The sequence below is a fragment of the Lepidochelys kempii genome, chromosome 6, assembly GCF_965140265.1.
Source record: "Lepidochelys kempii isolate rLepKem1 chromosome 6, rLepKem1.hap2, whole genome shotgun sequence".
Taxonomy (NCBI): Eukaryota; Metazoa; Chordata; order Testudines; family Cheloniidae; genus Lepidochelys; species Lepidochelys kempii.
In genome coordinates this window covers 118567567-118585626 of record NC_133261.1, presented here as the reverse complement: position 1 = coordinate 118585626, position 18060 = coordinate 118567567, and the positions used below count along the sequence as shown (strand labels likewise).

At 42.5% G+C, this 18060-nt stretch overlaps 1 protein-coding gene across 1 annotated transcript in view; it reads left to right on the top strand.

Annotated features, from left to right (window-relative positions):
- Positions 1-18060, top strand: part of MTHFD1 (methylenetetrahydrofolate dehydrogenase, cyclohydrolase and formyltetrahydrofolate synthetase 1) — a 69654-nt gene that overhangs the window by 25909 nt on the left and 25685 nt on the right. The window contains exons 8-16 of the mRNA XM_073349863.1: positions 871-982; positions 5363-5490; positions 7555-7652; positions 8669-8842; positions 9568-9704; positions 10069-10115; positions 12065-12172; positions 12280-12354; positions 14195-14297. Coding sequence (XP_073205964.1) covers positions 871-982; positions 5363-5490; positions 7555-7652; positions 8669-8842; positions 9568-9704; positions 10069-10115; positions 12065-12172; positions 12280-12354; positions 14195-14297 — 982 coding nt within the window. The remainder of the gene's footprint in view (positions 1-870; positions 983-5362; positions 5491-7554; positions 7653-8668; positions 8843-9567; positions 9705-10068; positions 10116-12064; positions 12173-12279; positions 12355-14194; positions 14298-18060) is intronic.

Here is an 18060-nt window from a genome sequence, read left to right as displayed (position 1 = left end):
TATAGAGCTTTGAGTAGGTCTGCCAGACTTACCAATATGGTCTAAGTGAGCGGTCATGCCAAATTACAGTGCATTTTGTGTTACAACCTCATGAATGTTAAAAGAATAAATCCATAATTAATAATGATTTTGAGCCAGAAGACTGGATTGCTAACACTGGGTGGTTTAGAGGCCTGTGCAGGAGGTATGGTTGATGGCTTTCTGAGATGTGCTGGCTCTATCTCCAACCAGCCTACTTTGAAAAGAATAGCTCTGCTGTAGGAAACTCTAGAGGTTAACTTGAGGAGAAGAAAAGAATGTACGGTAGTGTTAAGCATGGGCTGGAACATAGGGTCCTTGCCTGGGAATCGGGACACATGGATTCTACTCCCACCTCTGCCACTGACCTGCCGTGTGACATTGAGCATGTCACTTAGCTTCTCTGTTCTGCCTCCTTTGTCTCCTTAGGTTATAAGCTCTTCAGGGCAGGGATTCTCTCTCACTATATCAGTGTACAGTGTATGTGCCTGCCCCAATGGAGTCCCCCTCCTGGTTGGAGCTTCTGTGTGCTATTGTAATACCAACAATAATAATAGATATAACTCTGACCTGCATTAACAGAGATGAATGGTTATAAAGATCAAATAGAGTAAGCATGAGGTGGAAAGGTGACCTCCAGGTGCTCCTGATTTAACTCCATGCCTCTAAATTCAGTCACGAGGTCTTCACAGTAGCCATAGAAATATTTCCTTCCCACCCATCCCTGGGCTTCCAGGAGGATTTTTGTTTTGTGTTGGGGACACTGTTGCTTTTTTGAATATGCAAATAACTAAAAGTAAACCGAAAATGACCTGCTTTGTATCTGCTGTAGTGACACAGATATTTTGATAGGTTGGTAAAGCTGATATCCTGGTGGTTGCGGCTGGTAAACCTGAAATGGTAAAAGGGGAATGGATTAAACCCGGTGCTGTAGTAATAGACTGTGGAATCAACCATATACCAGGTAAGCATGTGTGTGGGGGTGGGGGGTATTACACCATTGCTGCATCTTGCTGGAGACCTCTACTTAAACTTGAAGGACTATTGTCTTGAAGCATAATATAACTTGCAAACCACTGGAGGGTCTGGCAGAAAATCAACTGGCTATGGATTTTTGTCTAAGGGTTAATTTAACTACTTTTTGTCGCTTGTAAAGAAGAAACAGATGGTTTGGCTCATTCTGTTTTTTTCCCTTCATTTTTAATCCAAGTTACAGGTATTACATGATATGGGAAATTAGTCACAGTCAAGCTGTCATCATGCCTACGCCCACAGGGCTTTTAAGAAGGTAGTTTTATAATTGATCAGTCATTTTGTTGCAATGTAATTATCTAATGGAAGGTAAAGACATTTCTCGCCTACAGCTCAGCTGTCTTACCTCTTGCAGATGACATCTGAGTTGTTGTAGTTAAAAGCATTAAGTCCTCTGCTTAACATAAAACTGCCCTTGCTGTTTGTTGTTGTTTGATATATCTGAGCCGAGCCACCCAAACGTTGGCAATCTGTCAGGAACCATGTTTGATATGCATAAAACAAAGCAGATTGCAGCCTCCCCTGTTAGCATGTTGCAAATAGAAATACCATTGTGTTCCTGGTATACCACTGTTTTGCCATTGTTCAAGAGCTTGCTTGGACTGCATGTCTGAGAAGTTGGTCCCGATTTCCTTGATGATCACTTTAGTCTCTCTGACTTTAGAAAGGTTTGAACCTAGCATAGAATCACCTGTGGCAGTTCTATAGTCTGGTGCACTTGGGGAGATATGAGGCTTAGCAGATAAGCGCTTTAAAATGTATCCTGTGGAAATATTCTGTATTGAACACTTCCTGGCCCTGGTTTCCCAAGGGTTCCACAGCATTTCCCTAGGGTTCTTTTTAAGCCTGTGATGAGGAGGGAAGAAGTAGGAGAAGCTTTGCAAAACTCTGTAGCTTCCTCCAGCTTCTCCCCTCCTCATCACAGGCTTTAAAAGAACCCCAGGGAAATGCTGTGGAGCCCTTGGGAAACCAGGGCCAGGAAGCGTGGGATCATGATGCTAGAGGGGAAACAGTGGCTGCTTTGTCAGCTTCTCCAAGAAAAGCTCTTCCCAAGGTATGCTGCTGCTGGCCCATTGTCTGAGATTAACAGAAGTCCTGTGCTCTGAATGCTAGGTAGAAAGTAGCACAAACTGGCCTCCGGTGGATGTAAGTGTTTCCGGCTAGATACCTGCACAGAATGTGAATTGCAGCTCTGGGACTGAGAGGAAGCTGTTTAGCTTCAGCACTGTATTATAACTGGTCTCCCTCTGTGGAGAGGGCTGAGATACAGCAAATCCTGGCCCAAGGGATGCAGATGGGGGAGTGCCACCTCATCTGCATTGTTCCAGCCCTGCAGAAATCCTCTGTTCTGTGTGGGGAGGGGAAAGAAGAGCAGTACTGGGGGTGGGCCACAGAATCAGCATAGTCTTTGCCCTCTTTCCAAAAAATCCCACAGGGGACTCTTGCTTACACTGCTTCCTTTCCACAGTTTGGAACCCGCCATTTAAGGGGTAGTTTTAGATCCTAGGGAGCCTCTGTTTGTGTGGGATGGGAGAGCTGGAAGATGGAGGTGTATCAGAGATCCCCTGTGTTGGGTGTCCTTGAGCCTCAGTAGACTATTTGGAATCCATGAGTTTAGGGATTGGAACTCCAGGTTGCTTCAGCGAAGGAGAAGACAAATCAACACCCTGCCCTGGACTGCTAGGGCGAAATTCAAGGAAACATTGAGTAGATGATTGCATGTCCCTGTGCAGAGCTAACCCCCTGGGGAATCAGTCTGGCCCTGTGAAATTGTACAGCAGTAGCATCCAACAGCAAATATCTTTACAACTGACTTCCAGAAGAAGAGCTTTGTGTGTAGGTTGAAACCATGTCTCTTTTACCAACAGAAGTTGGTCCAGTAAAAGATATTGCCTCACCCACCTTGTCCTTCCAGATGTTGAGTCTTTTATCCTGACGTGAGCAGTTCACTTTCAGGAGTACAGATTTCACTGTGTACTCTGGGAAGGAGCCTTGTAGTCTCATATCTATAAAATGCCACCATTTAGTTTCTTTGACCTCTAGCTATTGAATGTTTTTGTCCTCTGATATTTTAACAGTGAAGAAAATCTGTTGTATGTTTAGGAAGATGCAGCGTGTGTGTGTGGGAAATATAGTGGAGGGGTGGGTTAGATGATGACTGGGGGAGAACAGCCAATAAAAGATCCTCTAACTGACCACTTCATGGAGCACAAGAGGGAAAATATTTTAAAGCTGGTCAAATAGTCACCATTTCCTCTTCATTTATATTATCTTGCAGACTTAGCTTCACAATGGAGAATAAAATGTGCTTCTCTGCCTTGCCTGTGTATCGGACACAGATTAGGATGTTTTGTTTTGAGTGCATAATTTATCAATTGTTTGATTTTGTTCTCAGGCACTGAGGCTTTGTTGCTGGTATGATTTGTAGTCATCCTTGGCATCCTTAGAAGAAAATGTAATTACATTATTTGCCTTTTGCATTCCTAATCAAGTTGCCCTTCAGAATGGAAGGTTGAATTATTCTGTAGCTCAGGCAGCAAGTCTGCAGATTACTAACAGTTGCTGTAGAAACAGGATTTAACAGCCATGACATGGTTCAGGCTTTGAACAGGAGAAGGAAGCTTCTCACTTAACACACAAATGTAGCAAAACTTCAGAACTGCTAGTTGTCACTAACAGTGGTTGTAGAATTAGTGTTGACTTTAGTTGCTTTTGTTTTTTGACTTCCCTTTCAATTTTTCAGTCTCCTGTTTTATATTTTTTTTTCATAGTATTTGTTAAAGCTTTTGATAATATTCTGTCCAACATTCCTGTTGGACAGCCACATTGAAGTGCATGGAGTTGCACAAGAGCAACCAAGGGTGAAAAGTGGCCCTCTGATTAGAGTACTGCTTAATTGAGATTTCTTTCTGGTTTAATAAAAAATTAAATATTTCTGATTTCTTGCTTTGAGATAAACTGGGACGTGTAAACTTCTTTCAGACCAGATGTTTACATCCCTCTTCATGTAATGTCCTCTGCGTTCTAAATCACTGATATTAACATCCACCACTCTTGCAGCGAAAGTGCAAGCCACCATTTTGGTGTCCTGCGCCTAAAATTGAGTCCCTCTGCTGAATAAATGAATGAGCGCTGTCTCCGGACAGGTGACTCTCCCTGCAAACCTCACTTAATGCACATTGAATTAAAAAAAAATACGAACACATATTGGATTCTGGACCATTTATTTATGGGAAAGGGCAGGGGTGTGTGTGTGTGAGGTTAACCTTTGCCAAATAGAGAAGAGAGACTTATTAGAGAAATAGAAATTTAAGATGTTTAAATGGAGGAGGGGGATTAAGTTGTATTTCAAGTTTAATTTGACTGGACACTGATCTATTGATACTGCAGTATTGCTTGCCAACTGTTTGAACAAAGCAAGAAACTTGGTGTGGGGGAAATGGAAAACTCTGTCCTCTCTCTAAAGAGTGGTGAATTTCTTCTATGTAAGTCAACCAGCGTATGGCATGATATTTACTCGGAATGGTTGAAATTGAAGTGTAACTTGTGTTATAAATTGGGCTATTAGTATTCAGTTTCAGCTCCTGTGTCATGTATAGCATGCTGGCAAGATTAAATGTTCTACCTAATTCCATCACATATTTTTAAGTCATGTGCCACACTTCATAGTATGTAATCACTTCAGTGCAGAAGAGATCAGAGCCTCGGCTTGCTCTGAAATGCAGGAAATCTAATTTAACCTAAATATGAAGAGCAAAGGGAAATGTACAGCTTCTTATTACTGGAAAACATGTTCCTCCTCCACCCCTCACTGCTTCCAGTGTGACTGAAAGCTGTACTTGCAATTCAGGACAATTTCCGACAGCTGTGTAGTGGGCTAAATGATTGGTGGGATCACCCCTCAGCTTCCCCTCCTGCTCCCACAAAGCCAGGACTTTGTGAGCACATGGTCCCTCCCTTCCTTTCCCTTCCCAGAAGCACCATGTGATCTGGAGCCTTCTATGACATTTCCCAGGTTCGTGTCCCTTTAAGGAAGCCCCAGCACCCTCAAGGAAGTAGAGACTGCCTGTGTTCTACCTGGTCTCTGGGTAGACAGTGCTGTTGATCCAGTCTGACTTCACAGGCCCTAAAATTACCCTTTGGGAAACAAAGAAATCTAGCATTTTCCAGCTTGATTATTTTATCTCTTTTGCTGCTTGCCGTGTGGCTGAACTTTTATTTCGATGTGTGCGAGCCCTCGTCTGAGTGGGAGTTCAGCCTCTTCTTTGTTTCAGTGAAATGCTCTGTGTGTAACTTTATCTCTCCCTCCCAGACAGTACAAAGCCCAATGGGAAAACGGTAGTAGGAGATGTGGCTTACAGTGCAGCGAAGGAAAGAGCTTCGTACATCACCCCCGTCCCTGGCGGTGTTGGACCAATGACTGTGGCCATGCTAATGCAGGTATGTGAACTATAGACTGACTGTGTCCTACCTGTCCTTTTTATGCGTTTGTCTGACTAGCCAACTAACACACAGTAAATAACAGTGGGCATTTCTGGGGGTGGGTGAGTGCCTGGGAGGAGTTAGGCTGTGTGCCACTGGTCAAGCATCCCACAGAAATGCCCTACGCTGCTTTGTGTGTACGCTACTTGTGTGTGTTTGAGGTTTTGTTCGCTGCCTCTTTGCTTGACTTCACTGACACGCATCATGTTACCTAATGGGGTTTGTCTCGAGTTGAGGGATTTCCACTGTCACTAGCCTGGTGTCTTGCATACCCTCTTCCTGACGCTGTGCAAAGCAATCCAGGTTTGTAGTGGGCTTAATTTGCTAGATTCCTGACAGAGGAAAGTTGTCCATTGTCTCTCTTCCCCCCTGCCCTCTCTCCGGAGGAGAGTTCCAACAGTGCAAGCGGACTGAAGCTCCAGCTTGTTGGGAGATGGCTCATGACTCCCAGGAACAGGGCTGGATTTAGAGATGGGTGACTGCCTGGGGCGCCAGACGTGGGGATGCACCAGGCTTGGGGAGCTGTTTTTGTTAGCAGCGAAAGGGAAAATAGAATGTTTGAAGTAAAATGTTTCAGGTATTCTGTACGTAGATTCCCTTTTCACTAACCTCCTAGAACATTCTGGACCTTTGTAGAATCTCGTGGAACCTTCCAGATTTTCTGAGAACTACACTTTTCTTGAATCTCCTGGAATGTTGTCAGTAATGCCCTTGTGGGTATATAGGGGGCGGGGAGTCACCAGTCAGTCAGTGGGATATAAGAATGAAGTAAGAGCCCCAGCTGCGATATCGTGAACCTTGTTTTACTGTGTAATTGTGAAAGTGTACTTGTGTGTTAAGACTTGAAGAGTGTAAGTAGTGACTAATAAAGGACATATTTAATGAGAAGCTATGCTTCAGTTCACGAGGTCAAAGGCGAGAAAAGTGACCTTTTGAACTAAAAGACTAGGGTTAATGTTCTAAAGCTGTCACCTACTGTAACCCCATTTAATACTGGTCCACCCGATCTTGGTGCCCAGTTCAATTTCTTGATGTTAGTACATTTCAGTTATTCTTAAAATTAAAAAGTTTCTATAAGCTTAGAGGAAACATTTTTATTTGCTTATACATGGCATGAATAAATACAGATGTACAGATCCTAGTGTACGAATTTATCATCTCATATGACAGGGATAAGTCATGCATGCACATTGTGCATCAAAGTCATGAAATGGGCTACAAATTCAATAAAAATAAGGCATTCAAAAGTTTAACAAATGGAGGGTGGGGTGCTGAAGGTGCTCCTTGCCTGGGGTGCCATTTTTTCTAGGGCCGGCCCTGCACAGGAACCCAGAGTGCCTGGAAAGTGGGATGAACAGCTTCGCTGGTGGGGCTCTTAGGGAGCGCTAGCTGTAATTTTAAAACAAGCCATGCGGTGGCCCTAGAAAGAGAGCAGTAGCACAGCACTTGCCTTCAGAGGTTGCTCTAGACAATCAGCCACCCTAGGCAAAACTTCACGGGGCTGCCTAGAACAGAGATTCTCAACTGCAGAGGGGAGACGGGTGTAGGACTTTCTAGGGGGTGCAGCAAGCCTTCTGATGGTTTGGTGGTTATGATAGGGGGCAAGTGCCAGGTCTCAATGACACTTAAATATGGCCTGGCTGCCCCTCTGCCAAGACAGAGGTGTGCAGCTGGGTCAAATTCGAATGAGTGACATTGCAACCGGGCTCACAGGGTTACAGTGCTGCTCAGGTTTGGCCCCACCACTCTAGGCAGCTGACTTGTTTGCCTAACGCTACTGCAGCCCCGCCTGATTTTGGGGAGGGGAGAGGGGGCAAGGGAGGGAGGGAGGAAACAAGTCCAGTGTAAGCATTTTAAAAGTCTCCTTGAGAAATGTAAATAAATGCTTTAATCAGAGGTTTGCATTGGTTGCTGTCTGGGATAGAAAGGAGGGGGCTGGGCAGTCCTTTCTGGACTTGTGTTTACTAACCAACGTGTTGCAACATCTATGGCTGTAAACTGAGCCTTTTTATACCTGTTCAGAGCACAATAGAGAGCGCACAACGATTTCTAGAGCAATGCCAACCTGGGAAATGGAACATCCAATACAACCAGCTCCGCTTACGGACTCCTGTGCCAAGGTAACACTTTAAATAAACTACTGCTGTCTATCTTGTAACGTCGTGTTTCTGTTCTGTTTTCTCTGGGACTGTGTATGGGAATTCCCATGGCAGGTTTGTACGCAGGAGGGTAACTACTTGAGTTCATTCTAATTTTTAAAATTCCCAGTGTTTTGCAGAGGAAAGCATTCCTGTCCAATCCTGCAGAGTGACATGTGCGACCAGGCTCCTTTGCCTGTCTGAGCCGCATCAGTGGCATCAGGGCTTCAGACAGGCACACAGGTCCACCTGCACACATCGCTCCAGAACAGAGGCCTTGTTGTGTACAACGATGCAATTTATAGTATTGGCCAATACGCAGGTGGCAACATCGTAGTTTTTAAAATATGGATAATTGTATGATAATACCAAGCTGCTTTTAAGGGCAATGATGCTGTGTCAGAGCACTACTGCTCGCACTTACATAGTCATTTACACATGGAGACCTCAGTTCAGCAAGGTATTGTGTATGGCCATCGGTCACATTGATGGACTTCAGTGGGACTTAAGCATGTGCTTAAATATTTTCCTGAATCTGGGCCTCAAAGCTCTGTACAAATGCAAATCTTCTCAGCCCTCTTGCGAGGCAGAGACTGCTAGGGCCAGTTAGATGTATAATGGCTGAAGCAGCAAGTAGCAAGATGCTTTCCTTCACCTTGAGAGAGCTGAAGTCTGAGATAGCAAGAGCACCTTGGGATAAGAGTTGTTGGGTTAGAGCTCCTGCTAATAACAAACACTTGAAAGTGTTTGAAATGTCACAGGAAAGACTAGAAGATTCCCAAGTAACAGGCATCAGTAGCAAAGCTGCCTTGGGAGATGTCCTTACCCATACTACAATGGGCTGAGAGGACCTCCTTGGGCAGATTGACTTCTTTAGCTGTAAAGCTTAGAGATTTCAGTTTTTAAATCCTACATTGGGGTGCTTGTGGGCTATACCTGTTGGGAAGCAGGCGGTTTCATGCTTCAGCAAATTAGATTCCCCTCCTCTTTTCTTTAAGCGACATTGAGGTATCTCGATCTTGCATACCCAAGCTCATTGGTCATCTCGCTAGAGAAGTTGGCTTGCTCTCCGAAGAGGTGGAGCTCTACGGTCGGACCAAAGCCAAAGTTCTGCTGTCTACTCTCAAACGCCTGAAGGACCAGCCAGATGGCAAATATGTCGTTGTAACAGGGTACGTTGTTCCTTCCTTAAAGGTGATATTGGGGAATATGATGTAGAATTTCTGGAGGAGGGTTTTGGAGTCTTGTTGCTTTGCTTTATAGTTTTAAGAATGTTGGAGGAAACTTGGAGTAATTTCATAGGAATTGGATCAGACCCAGAGTCCATCTAGTTCAGTATCCTGTCTGACAGTGGCTGGCGCTAGAGGCTTCAAAGGATGGTGTAAAACCGCTGCAGTAGGATAAACTGGCTCCACACTTAGCGCTTGTCTACACCGTGCATTTGCCCACAGCAGAAGGATGTAAATTTTAGATTGTGACATGCTAGTATGAACTATCTGGACTGTGTGCACTCTGCTGGTGAGCACTAGAAGTTCCCTAGTTATGTTAACATAGTACTGTTTGAAATGGGACTGTCAATACACACTAAGGAACTTCTGGTGTTCACCAGCAGGGTGCACACAGGCCAGTTAGTGCGCGACACACTTGTGTGAATGAAAATATGCACCCCTCTAATCTGCACCAGTGTAGACAAGCTCTAGGACTCATCCTGAACTCTAACTACAAGAGGCTATCTTGAGCCCTGAAGCATGAGGTCTTATATCCCTTCCAAAATATGTGTTAGCGTTAACTCTGATAACTGGATATTCTTATCCATTAGACATCCAATCCCATTTTGAATCTCGCTAAGTTCTTGGTCTCAGGTATTTTATTGCATATGCTGTGTTGTGTATTTTAGCATAACACCTACGCCCCTGGGAGAAGGGAAAAGTACCACTACGATAGGCCTGGCTCAAGCCTTAGGAGCACATCTCCACCTGAATGTGTTTGCTTGCGTCCGACAGCCTTCTCAGGGACCAACCTTTGGCATAAAAGGTATGACTTGGCAGCGTCATATTGATCACCATTCATGCAGGATAGAAGAGTAGCAGGGAAGGCACATTCAGCCGATGGGTGTTCTAGAAATTTCAACTCTTAGGAGAGTGTGTTTTCTGTTTCTGTATAGAGGTGTGTAATCCCCACTGAGGTCATTTAGGGTTACACAAACATGTGGGGAGAGAATCTGATTTATTTAGGAAGAAAGCAAGTTTTGGATACAGTCACAGTGAAATCCAGCGCAGCGTTTAATCATACTTGTTCAATAATAAAGACATTTTAAAAATGGCTAAGCAAATGTGCTCAAAGCTACAGAGCCATTAATGAGCATGGTTTGGTTACTTCCTTCTATGCCTTTTTATAGGTGGAGCTGCAGGTGGTGGATATTCGCAGGTTATCCCCATGGAGGAGGTAATTTTGACACAAGACCTTATTGACTGTGTAATGTTCAACTGTGCTGAGAGCGGCTGTAGTCAGTTAACTTCTTGGAAATCTTTTGTTTGTAGTGAGATCAAAGTCTAAGAATGGGTATTGACTTTTCTTTCGGCAAAGCTACTTTAAGGACAGAGGGAGTTAATCTTTCATTGTTTTTAATGGAAGGCTGCGTGGGTCAGCGAATAGGGTATAGTGCTGGGAATCAGGAGAACTCGATTGCCTTGCCATTTCTATCACTGACTCACTGCGTGACCATAAGCAAATCATTTTAATTCTATATGCTTCAATATCCCATCTGTAGTGTGGGGGTAACAATGGCCCTCCTTTTATAAGGCACTTTTAGATCTAAGGGGGAAGAGAGTTGAGTAGCACTGTCAGTGACGGTTTACACTCTCAGGAACACACTATTTCTGTATGCTACTTCTACATAATTGTCTGATAATGTACAGTGGGTAAGGGAAACTCGGAAAGCAGTAAGGCCATAGTGCTAGTGGCCAGCACATTAGACAGAAATATGCAGTGTGATACGGCGGCAGCAGCAAAGGTGATGTGGTGGGTTGGGTTTTTTTGGTTTTTTTTTTTTTTTTGGCTGGGGGCAGGGTGGGGCTGCATCCATACACACAGCATTGCAGGGCACGGAGTTAGAAAGCAATGTCTCTTGTGTTATACACCTAGAATATGATATTTTCTCTATTTGCCAGAAATATGGTGACACGTTGGAGGGCATTCAAGGAAGATCAGCAGAAATGATAAAGGGATTGTAGGGAACGATTCATGTGTACAGTCCACAAAAGGTGTAAATGTGAAGGCAGGCAAAGATTTAGTTAGCATGGTGCTGAGGGGTATATTATTGAATTCAAGGAAGGAAAAATAATCTCCCAATGGAAGCTGTGGAAGCCCGGTCACTTGGGCCACTTAACTAGACTGGCCAAAACACTTGCCCATATACAATATAAGGAACAATCCTGCTGTGGCTGGAAAACAGACTAGATAGGTAAGATCTCTCTCTGACCTCTGGTATTAAAATCAATTCCAATCTTGTTGGGTTTCTTTTTTTAATCAAAACATAATTTTTTTTTATTTTATTTTTTTTTTAAATTGAAAGTCTGTAGAACTATTCATCACAGTACAGGCTCTGAGATATTGGTGGATACCTTTTGCAAGCAATCTCCGGCCCAGGAAGGGCTTAGCCAGTAGAGAAATATAAAACAAGAGGTGCAAAATAAGGCAATAAGCAATGGCACATATTTGTATATTAAAATAAGATTGCATCTGGTGATTAGTACAAAGCTGAAAAATAGAGTAACTGACACTGGATATCTTTCTCTGTTTTAAAGACTTAGTAACTGAGGTTTCCGGAGTCTATGGGATTAAGATTTTATGGCTCTTGCTGTCATCTCTTCTGACTTTTCTAACACCATCTCCCTTCTTCATTTCACTCCTGCTATGCATAATTGCCCTAACTGAATCCCCTTCTCTTCCCCCCCACCCCTCCATTTTTATATGCCAAACGTAGAAGAAGCAGCTGTAAACCTAACCTCTAATCCCACTATGCTGCACAAATCAGATCAGTTGTCTCAAATGAAGGTAACAACAAAGCAGTATAGCCATGTTTTTCCATCTTTTGCATGAACCTTCTCTTGATGATCCTGGCATAGCTGGGGGAACTGACTCTTGTATGATAAACTCATTTTGAACACTTAGTTCAGGAAGTTTTGTAAAATGACATAAATGTGGGGGTGGCATGTTTCTGTTTTAGACAAATTCCATCTTCTGTTCCACATATTCCACAGAGCAGTTTCCCCCTGCTGCTCTCCCAGTAACATTGCTATTGATATTTCTCTTTCCATCTGGCTATAACAGACTACCCAAAAAAAAAAGGGTAAAAGAAGGGTGAAATAACTGATGTCCATTTTTTCCTATAGTTTAACCTCCACCTGACTGGTGACATCCACGCCATCACAGCAGCCAATAATCTAGTAGCTGCAGCTATCGATGCTCGTATGTTCCATGAGCAAACTCAGTCTGATCAGGTAAGAGATGATGTAGTTGATTCCATTCTGTGTTGTGTTGAGCACAGTCTATTTTGCCAAGATTTTTTGGACACTCTGCAGCTGCTAATTATATCTCATTCTTCAAGGCTCTTTATACCCGCTTGGTGCCTTTGATCAATGGTGTTAGGAAGTTCTCTGATATTCAGATCCGAAGACTGCAGGTGAGTTGATCAAGCTTGTTAGGTTTCTAGTACTGTTCTGTATGCGTCATCTTTACCCTGTGAAAAGATAAATTACAAAAACCTTACATTGGTCTGTTTGTTGGTATTTATTTACACAGCATCCAAAAATGCATTACCCCACAATCCAACTAAAGACATGTCACAGCCCTGTCCTTGAAGAGGTTTCAGTCTAACTTTATATGCTATTCAGTGAATGAGTAAACTACAAGGAAGTTAGGAAGAAACAAGGGCCCCTTATAAATAATCAACTGTTATTTCAGTGTCCTTGATGCAGCATAACTCAGAAATAAATAGTCCTTGCCCCAAATACACAGTCATAACTGAAGATGAACATTTCCTGCTGTGGTATTTATTGTGGCAGTGAACACAAAAACACAGCCTTCTGAACGTGAGCTGCTGGAAATTGTTTTAATACAAACTGAGCAAAAAAGGAGAGACGTATTTTATTTGCACATTCTGTGTGTCAGTTTTTACATGGAAAAGTACTCCATTGAATTCCTCTCCTCTAGCTACACAGATGTTCAATGGTCATTTAAATGACTAGAACTTGGGAAGCAAATGGAGTCGTTTGTCAGCAAAAAGCATGGGCCACCGTGTGTTCCTGGTCTCTTTAGCAATTCTCTTTCACAGTAGCGACAAGATCATCTAGGTGGTAGGTTCAGGGGAAGTTATTGGAGTTGTCTGCGGGTTAATCAGTTGGCCTACCTATTAACATAGCCTGAGGCACTCAGAATTGTACGACTACTTTTATGTTGTACATCCAGAACAGGTGTCCATTGGGAGGGCAAGAACAACAGTCTCGTTGTGGGGGCTCTACATTTTTGTATCATTAACTGGCTGTAATGTCTCCACCATGTGATACTCACATTTGATTGCCAGTTTCAGTCTCTCCTCCTTTGCCGGGCTATGTCAGGTCAAGTGCTCAGGCCTATTATATGGAGTGTTACTGACAGGCTCTGCAGGGAGCCCTGGCCAGTCCCCTGCTGCCGCAGCGCTGTTGGCTGTAATGTGGAGGTGTGAAGGGTGGCAAACGTAGACCTGCTGCCTCTGAGAACCCCTGGTGCTCAGGAGAGCGACACAGGAGAACCTGTCCCTTCTTGCCTCTCTTCTGGTGACATGTAGGACTGTGTTGTCTAAATAAAATGCTTGCTGTTCCTAAATCAGTTCCATCGCTTCACTCATTTCTAAGCTTGTACTTGAATCGGGCTCCTTGAGGTAATGCTTCTCTGTTAAGCATCTTGGCAAATTGCCCATCTTCAACAAGTTCCTGGTCTTCAGGCAGGGCTTTCTGGGATATTGACGGTCTTGTGACTGAATTGTTTAGTGCCTCCTTCGTGCACTGTATGTAGCATTCTGAAGAAGCAGTGTTTTAATACTTATGGCAGTGTGCAATGACCCCCCCCCAGGTTAAGTAAAGAGAAATGTGTATAAATACACAAAACTGATGATTAGAACCTGGCACGTAAGGTAGAGCTTTGCATGATTTCTTAGGGATGCAGATGGAAGGGGCTTCCCTTCCTCTTCAAAATGTCACTAGCTGTCTTGTACCTGTGTTGACATTGACACTCGCTCTGGTGGGAGGGACTGTGTTATATGCATTGCCCTCTGACAGAATTTGCGATTACCTAGTGGCACACTGCTTCAGAAACAGATTCTCCACCCCTGCTTTATGCAGGGAGAAGTAGCTCTCGGGAGGCACCCTCTCCCTCCGTTTATTGCTAAAAATGGGGAAAGCTGCTGTACGAAGGCTCCTCATTTTAATATAGGCTCGTTTCCTTCAACCTTTTGACTATTCCTTTTTCCCCTCTCCTCCCCCCAGAAACTGGGTATTGAGAAAACTGACCCCGGGACATTGACGGATGAAGAGAGAAACAAATTTGTGAGATTGGATATTGATCCAGCCACCATAACATGGCAAAGAGGTACCAGAGCAATAGACAGTTGAACTGCCGGATAGGACAAATGTGTGAAAAGAGGGGTTGTAAACGTACAGGGAGCTGTGTTTACTGGCACAACGGGGGGTCTGACATTGTGCATGCTCAGTGGGATAGATTCACTCTTGGGGCTCTTCTTTCAGTCTCAGTCCTAGAGCAGTTGACACAGATGGCTTGAATCTTGATGTGCTCAGGTGAGATTTAGTTAATTGCTACAAAGCTGTATTTCAGACTTTGCCAGTAGCTCAGTGAGAGAATACAAAGATTGGCAGCCCTGGTTAGCTGCCTAGTCTTCCCCATGCTGAGAAGAAGGGAAGTCTTTAGAGCTCCGTCCTGGCACTTGGTAGAACCAGGTTCACTTCCGTGCCCTGACACCAACTTCCTGCGTGACCATGGGGACAGATTTCCAAAGTTGTTTTGCACACGGATGTTGTGGGGATAAATGCAAGACTGTGAGGTGCTCAGATACTATGCTGGTAAGTCCCTAGGGTAGATATGGTACTATTCCTTCCGTGCAAACTCCAACAGGGCTTTCAGCTTCAGCCTTCGCATTACCACTGAGTGGGTCAGGTCTTTAGCTCGCTCTGGTGACCTACGCCAGCTCTGAAGCTGCCCCACTGCCTCTTATTTTTCCTGTCTCAATCCATTAATTTCACTTCTGTGTTAGCTGGGTGGTAGAATTTAATCCAGTCATTCTGTTAGCAGATTTTAAACCTTTTCATTGACCGATTTCACTACTATCCTAGTTGGTTCAGTTACAGCTGCCAGGAAGAAATGATACCTGATTAATTAAAACAGTGATTTTTAATGTCAAACAGCATTGTTTGGACCTTTACTTCCTCTAGAATAGCTTGGAACAGATGGCTTAACTCTCTGTATTTAATTATTAATTGCAAGAAATGTTTGAGTAACAGTAATTCAGCCTGAATAACTCTTTTCTGAAGTGAATGTTAAACTTCTTCTGTCTGTGGCATTCCATTAAGAAAAGAATGTAGTCTCTTGAGTATTTAAATTGTAGTTCGAACCAGGGTGGATAAAAATCATGTTTTAAATAACAATAAAATCAATTTTGTAAAAAAACTGATTTAAAAAAATTTCATTTTTTTTAAATCAGATTTCTAAAATTTTCATGTTTCTAGTTATTTATTTTCTTACCATTTTATAGCCTTACAATGCTGAAGTGTGTTTTTTGTACTTTTCTTTAATTAGGCCTTGTCAACACACACAATGCTTTTACTATACTGGTCTAGTTTAACATGCTTTATTCCACTTCTTGTAAAGGAAAAAGCTTTCGTTATATAAAGTACCTTTTCACTGGTATTACTGGATCCACATTAGGGCTTGTATTGGTGTATCCATAGCAGTTAAAAAACAAAAATCACATACACCCCTAGGTGAAATAGTTATACCAACAAAAATCTGTATGTAGAGCAAGCCTTGGTAGAAATAACGTCTGCGTAAAATCTGAAATCCTACTACAGTTAGGAACTAAGAAGTTTCATTATCTATACTAAAAAGGCAAATCCAGAAACTCATTAACATCCTACTGGGAGAATGGTACAAATTCAAACGCAACATTGACAAGCAAACATCCTGTGCTATATTTGCAACCAATCCTGTTTTCTGAGGTATTGAACTTCCATAAGTCAAGGAAGCTGAAATGCTTTGACTAAGTTAATTATTTGTTTTTTTGAAAATCTAACACTCAGGTGCCTAAATATGGATTTAGTAGCCTATTTTTTAAAAAGATTGGCCTGTGTATATGCAAAAAATTGACAGCATCAATGTATTGAAAGTCTAAATTGACATTTCATTTTTTAACACTGAAGCAATTTTGCTTATGTTCACAAACATTATACACTGCTCAGAGTGAAGTTTTTAATAAAAATACAAATTTAACCCCTGATGTTATAAACACTTAAGTCACTTACTTAACTTTAAGCACACAAGTCATTTGAGGTCAGTAGTGTGTGTGAGTAGAGCTAAGTGCCTGTTTGCTGATTTAATTTTCAGTGTTTTGGTTTTTTACCTATGGCAGTTCTGTAACGTACAAACAAGGTACCCTACCAATAGTGACAGGTTTTTAAAAAATGCATTTATAAGTTATTTTCTTATAAACTTTATATTAAGATTACATTACTAATTTTCAGTTTAGTTTTTACAAAGGTTTTACAAAATTTTAAAGAAATTTAAAATCACTCACTGACTCAATACCTTAAAATAATCATACTTGGCATTTACATAACGATATCTAGCTGTTCTATAGCACTTTTCATCCATACATCTCAAAGCGCTTTACAAAGGAGGTCAGTATCTTTGTCCCTGTTTTACAGATGGGGGAAACTGAGGCACAAAGAAGTGAAATGACTTGCCCAAAGTCTCCCAGCAGGCCAGTGATAGAACTGGGAATAGAATCCAGGTAGCCTGAGTCCCGGTCTGGTTCTCTAGTCAATGGGTGACACTGCCCCTTTTATATAGCACTTTACATCTTCAAATCCCTGTACAGATATTGCACCCTCCCTCTACCCCATGAGTTCACTGGAAATAACCATTACCCCAACTTCAGTGGCAATAGCCAACTGTCCTTATGTTACAGGTGGGGGAAATTGAAACAAAGGCAAAACGATGCAGCTAAGATTAGAATTCAGGACCTCCTACCTCAAAAAATCCATGCTCATTCTATAAGAGATGCTTCTAAAACCAGTGTGATTAAAGATCCCAAGTTGTATCCAAATTCATGTTTGCAATCCAAACCCCCGCAGTCAGGAGTAGAGTCCTTTAGGAGGTATTGTAGGAATGTACTTCGCAAATATCAGCAACAGACTGAGGTTCGTGCTTTCCTAGTGCTTTAAAAATATGATCCCTTTGGTCTGTGCAGCAGGCTGGTTAGAATTTTACTAGCAAAAGCAAACCAAAAAAGTTATTGGACTGATTTATTTTAATTTCTTTGATTGAATCCAGACATTATCCTATATCTCTCAGAAATGGGAAGTGAAATGTGTTCTCATATCCGGCTCCCAGAACTTAATGAGACTAACATCATTGGCAATATACTGTGAAGTATTTAAACTTGCAACCAGTTGACTGGAAATAAGAAGTCTGTAGTGAATTCTGAATGAATATTTCTCACACCCAGTTCTGTTACGAAATGCAGAAAGAAAGAACTGTTTGATACTAAAACAGTAGTGTCTGAGCGTTTCTTTACTCAGTTCTTTGTGGGTCCTTATTTCTCTCTCTCTCTCATCCGTTAGTATTTTCCCAATCTCTTGTTGTTGCCTGATGGGGATGAGACAGCCAGAGGGATAATGTCAAGTCCCCTTTAGAGAGGAGGGGTAGTCTTGTGGCTAAGGGACTGGGCTGGGACTGCAGTTGTAGATTTGATTCGTAGATCTGCCACAGAGTCTTTGTGTAACCTTGGGCAAGTCACTTGAGTTTTCTCTGCTTCAGTTTCCACCTGTAAAATGGGGAGGCAGTGTTGCCTAGTGGATAGAACACTGGACCAGTACTCAAGAGACCTGAATGTCTATTCCTGGCTCTGCCACTGGCTTGCTGGGTGACCATGGACAAGTCACTTTACCTCTCTGTGCCTCAGTTTCCCCATATGTAAAATGGGGACTATACTGACCTCCTTTGTAAATTCTTTGAGATGTAGGAATGAAAAGCGTGATATAAGAGCTAGATTTTATTAATATTTGATTATAATACTTCTGTTCCCTTTTGTCTTGTGTGCATAAATCGTAAGCTATTTAGG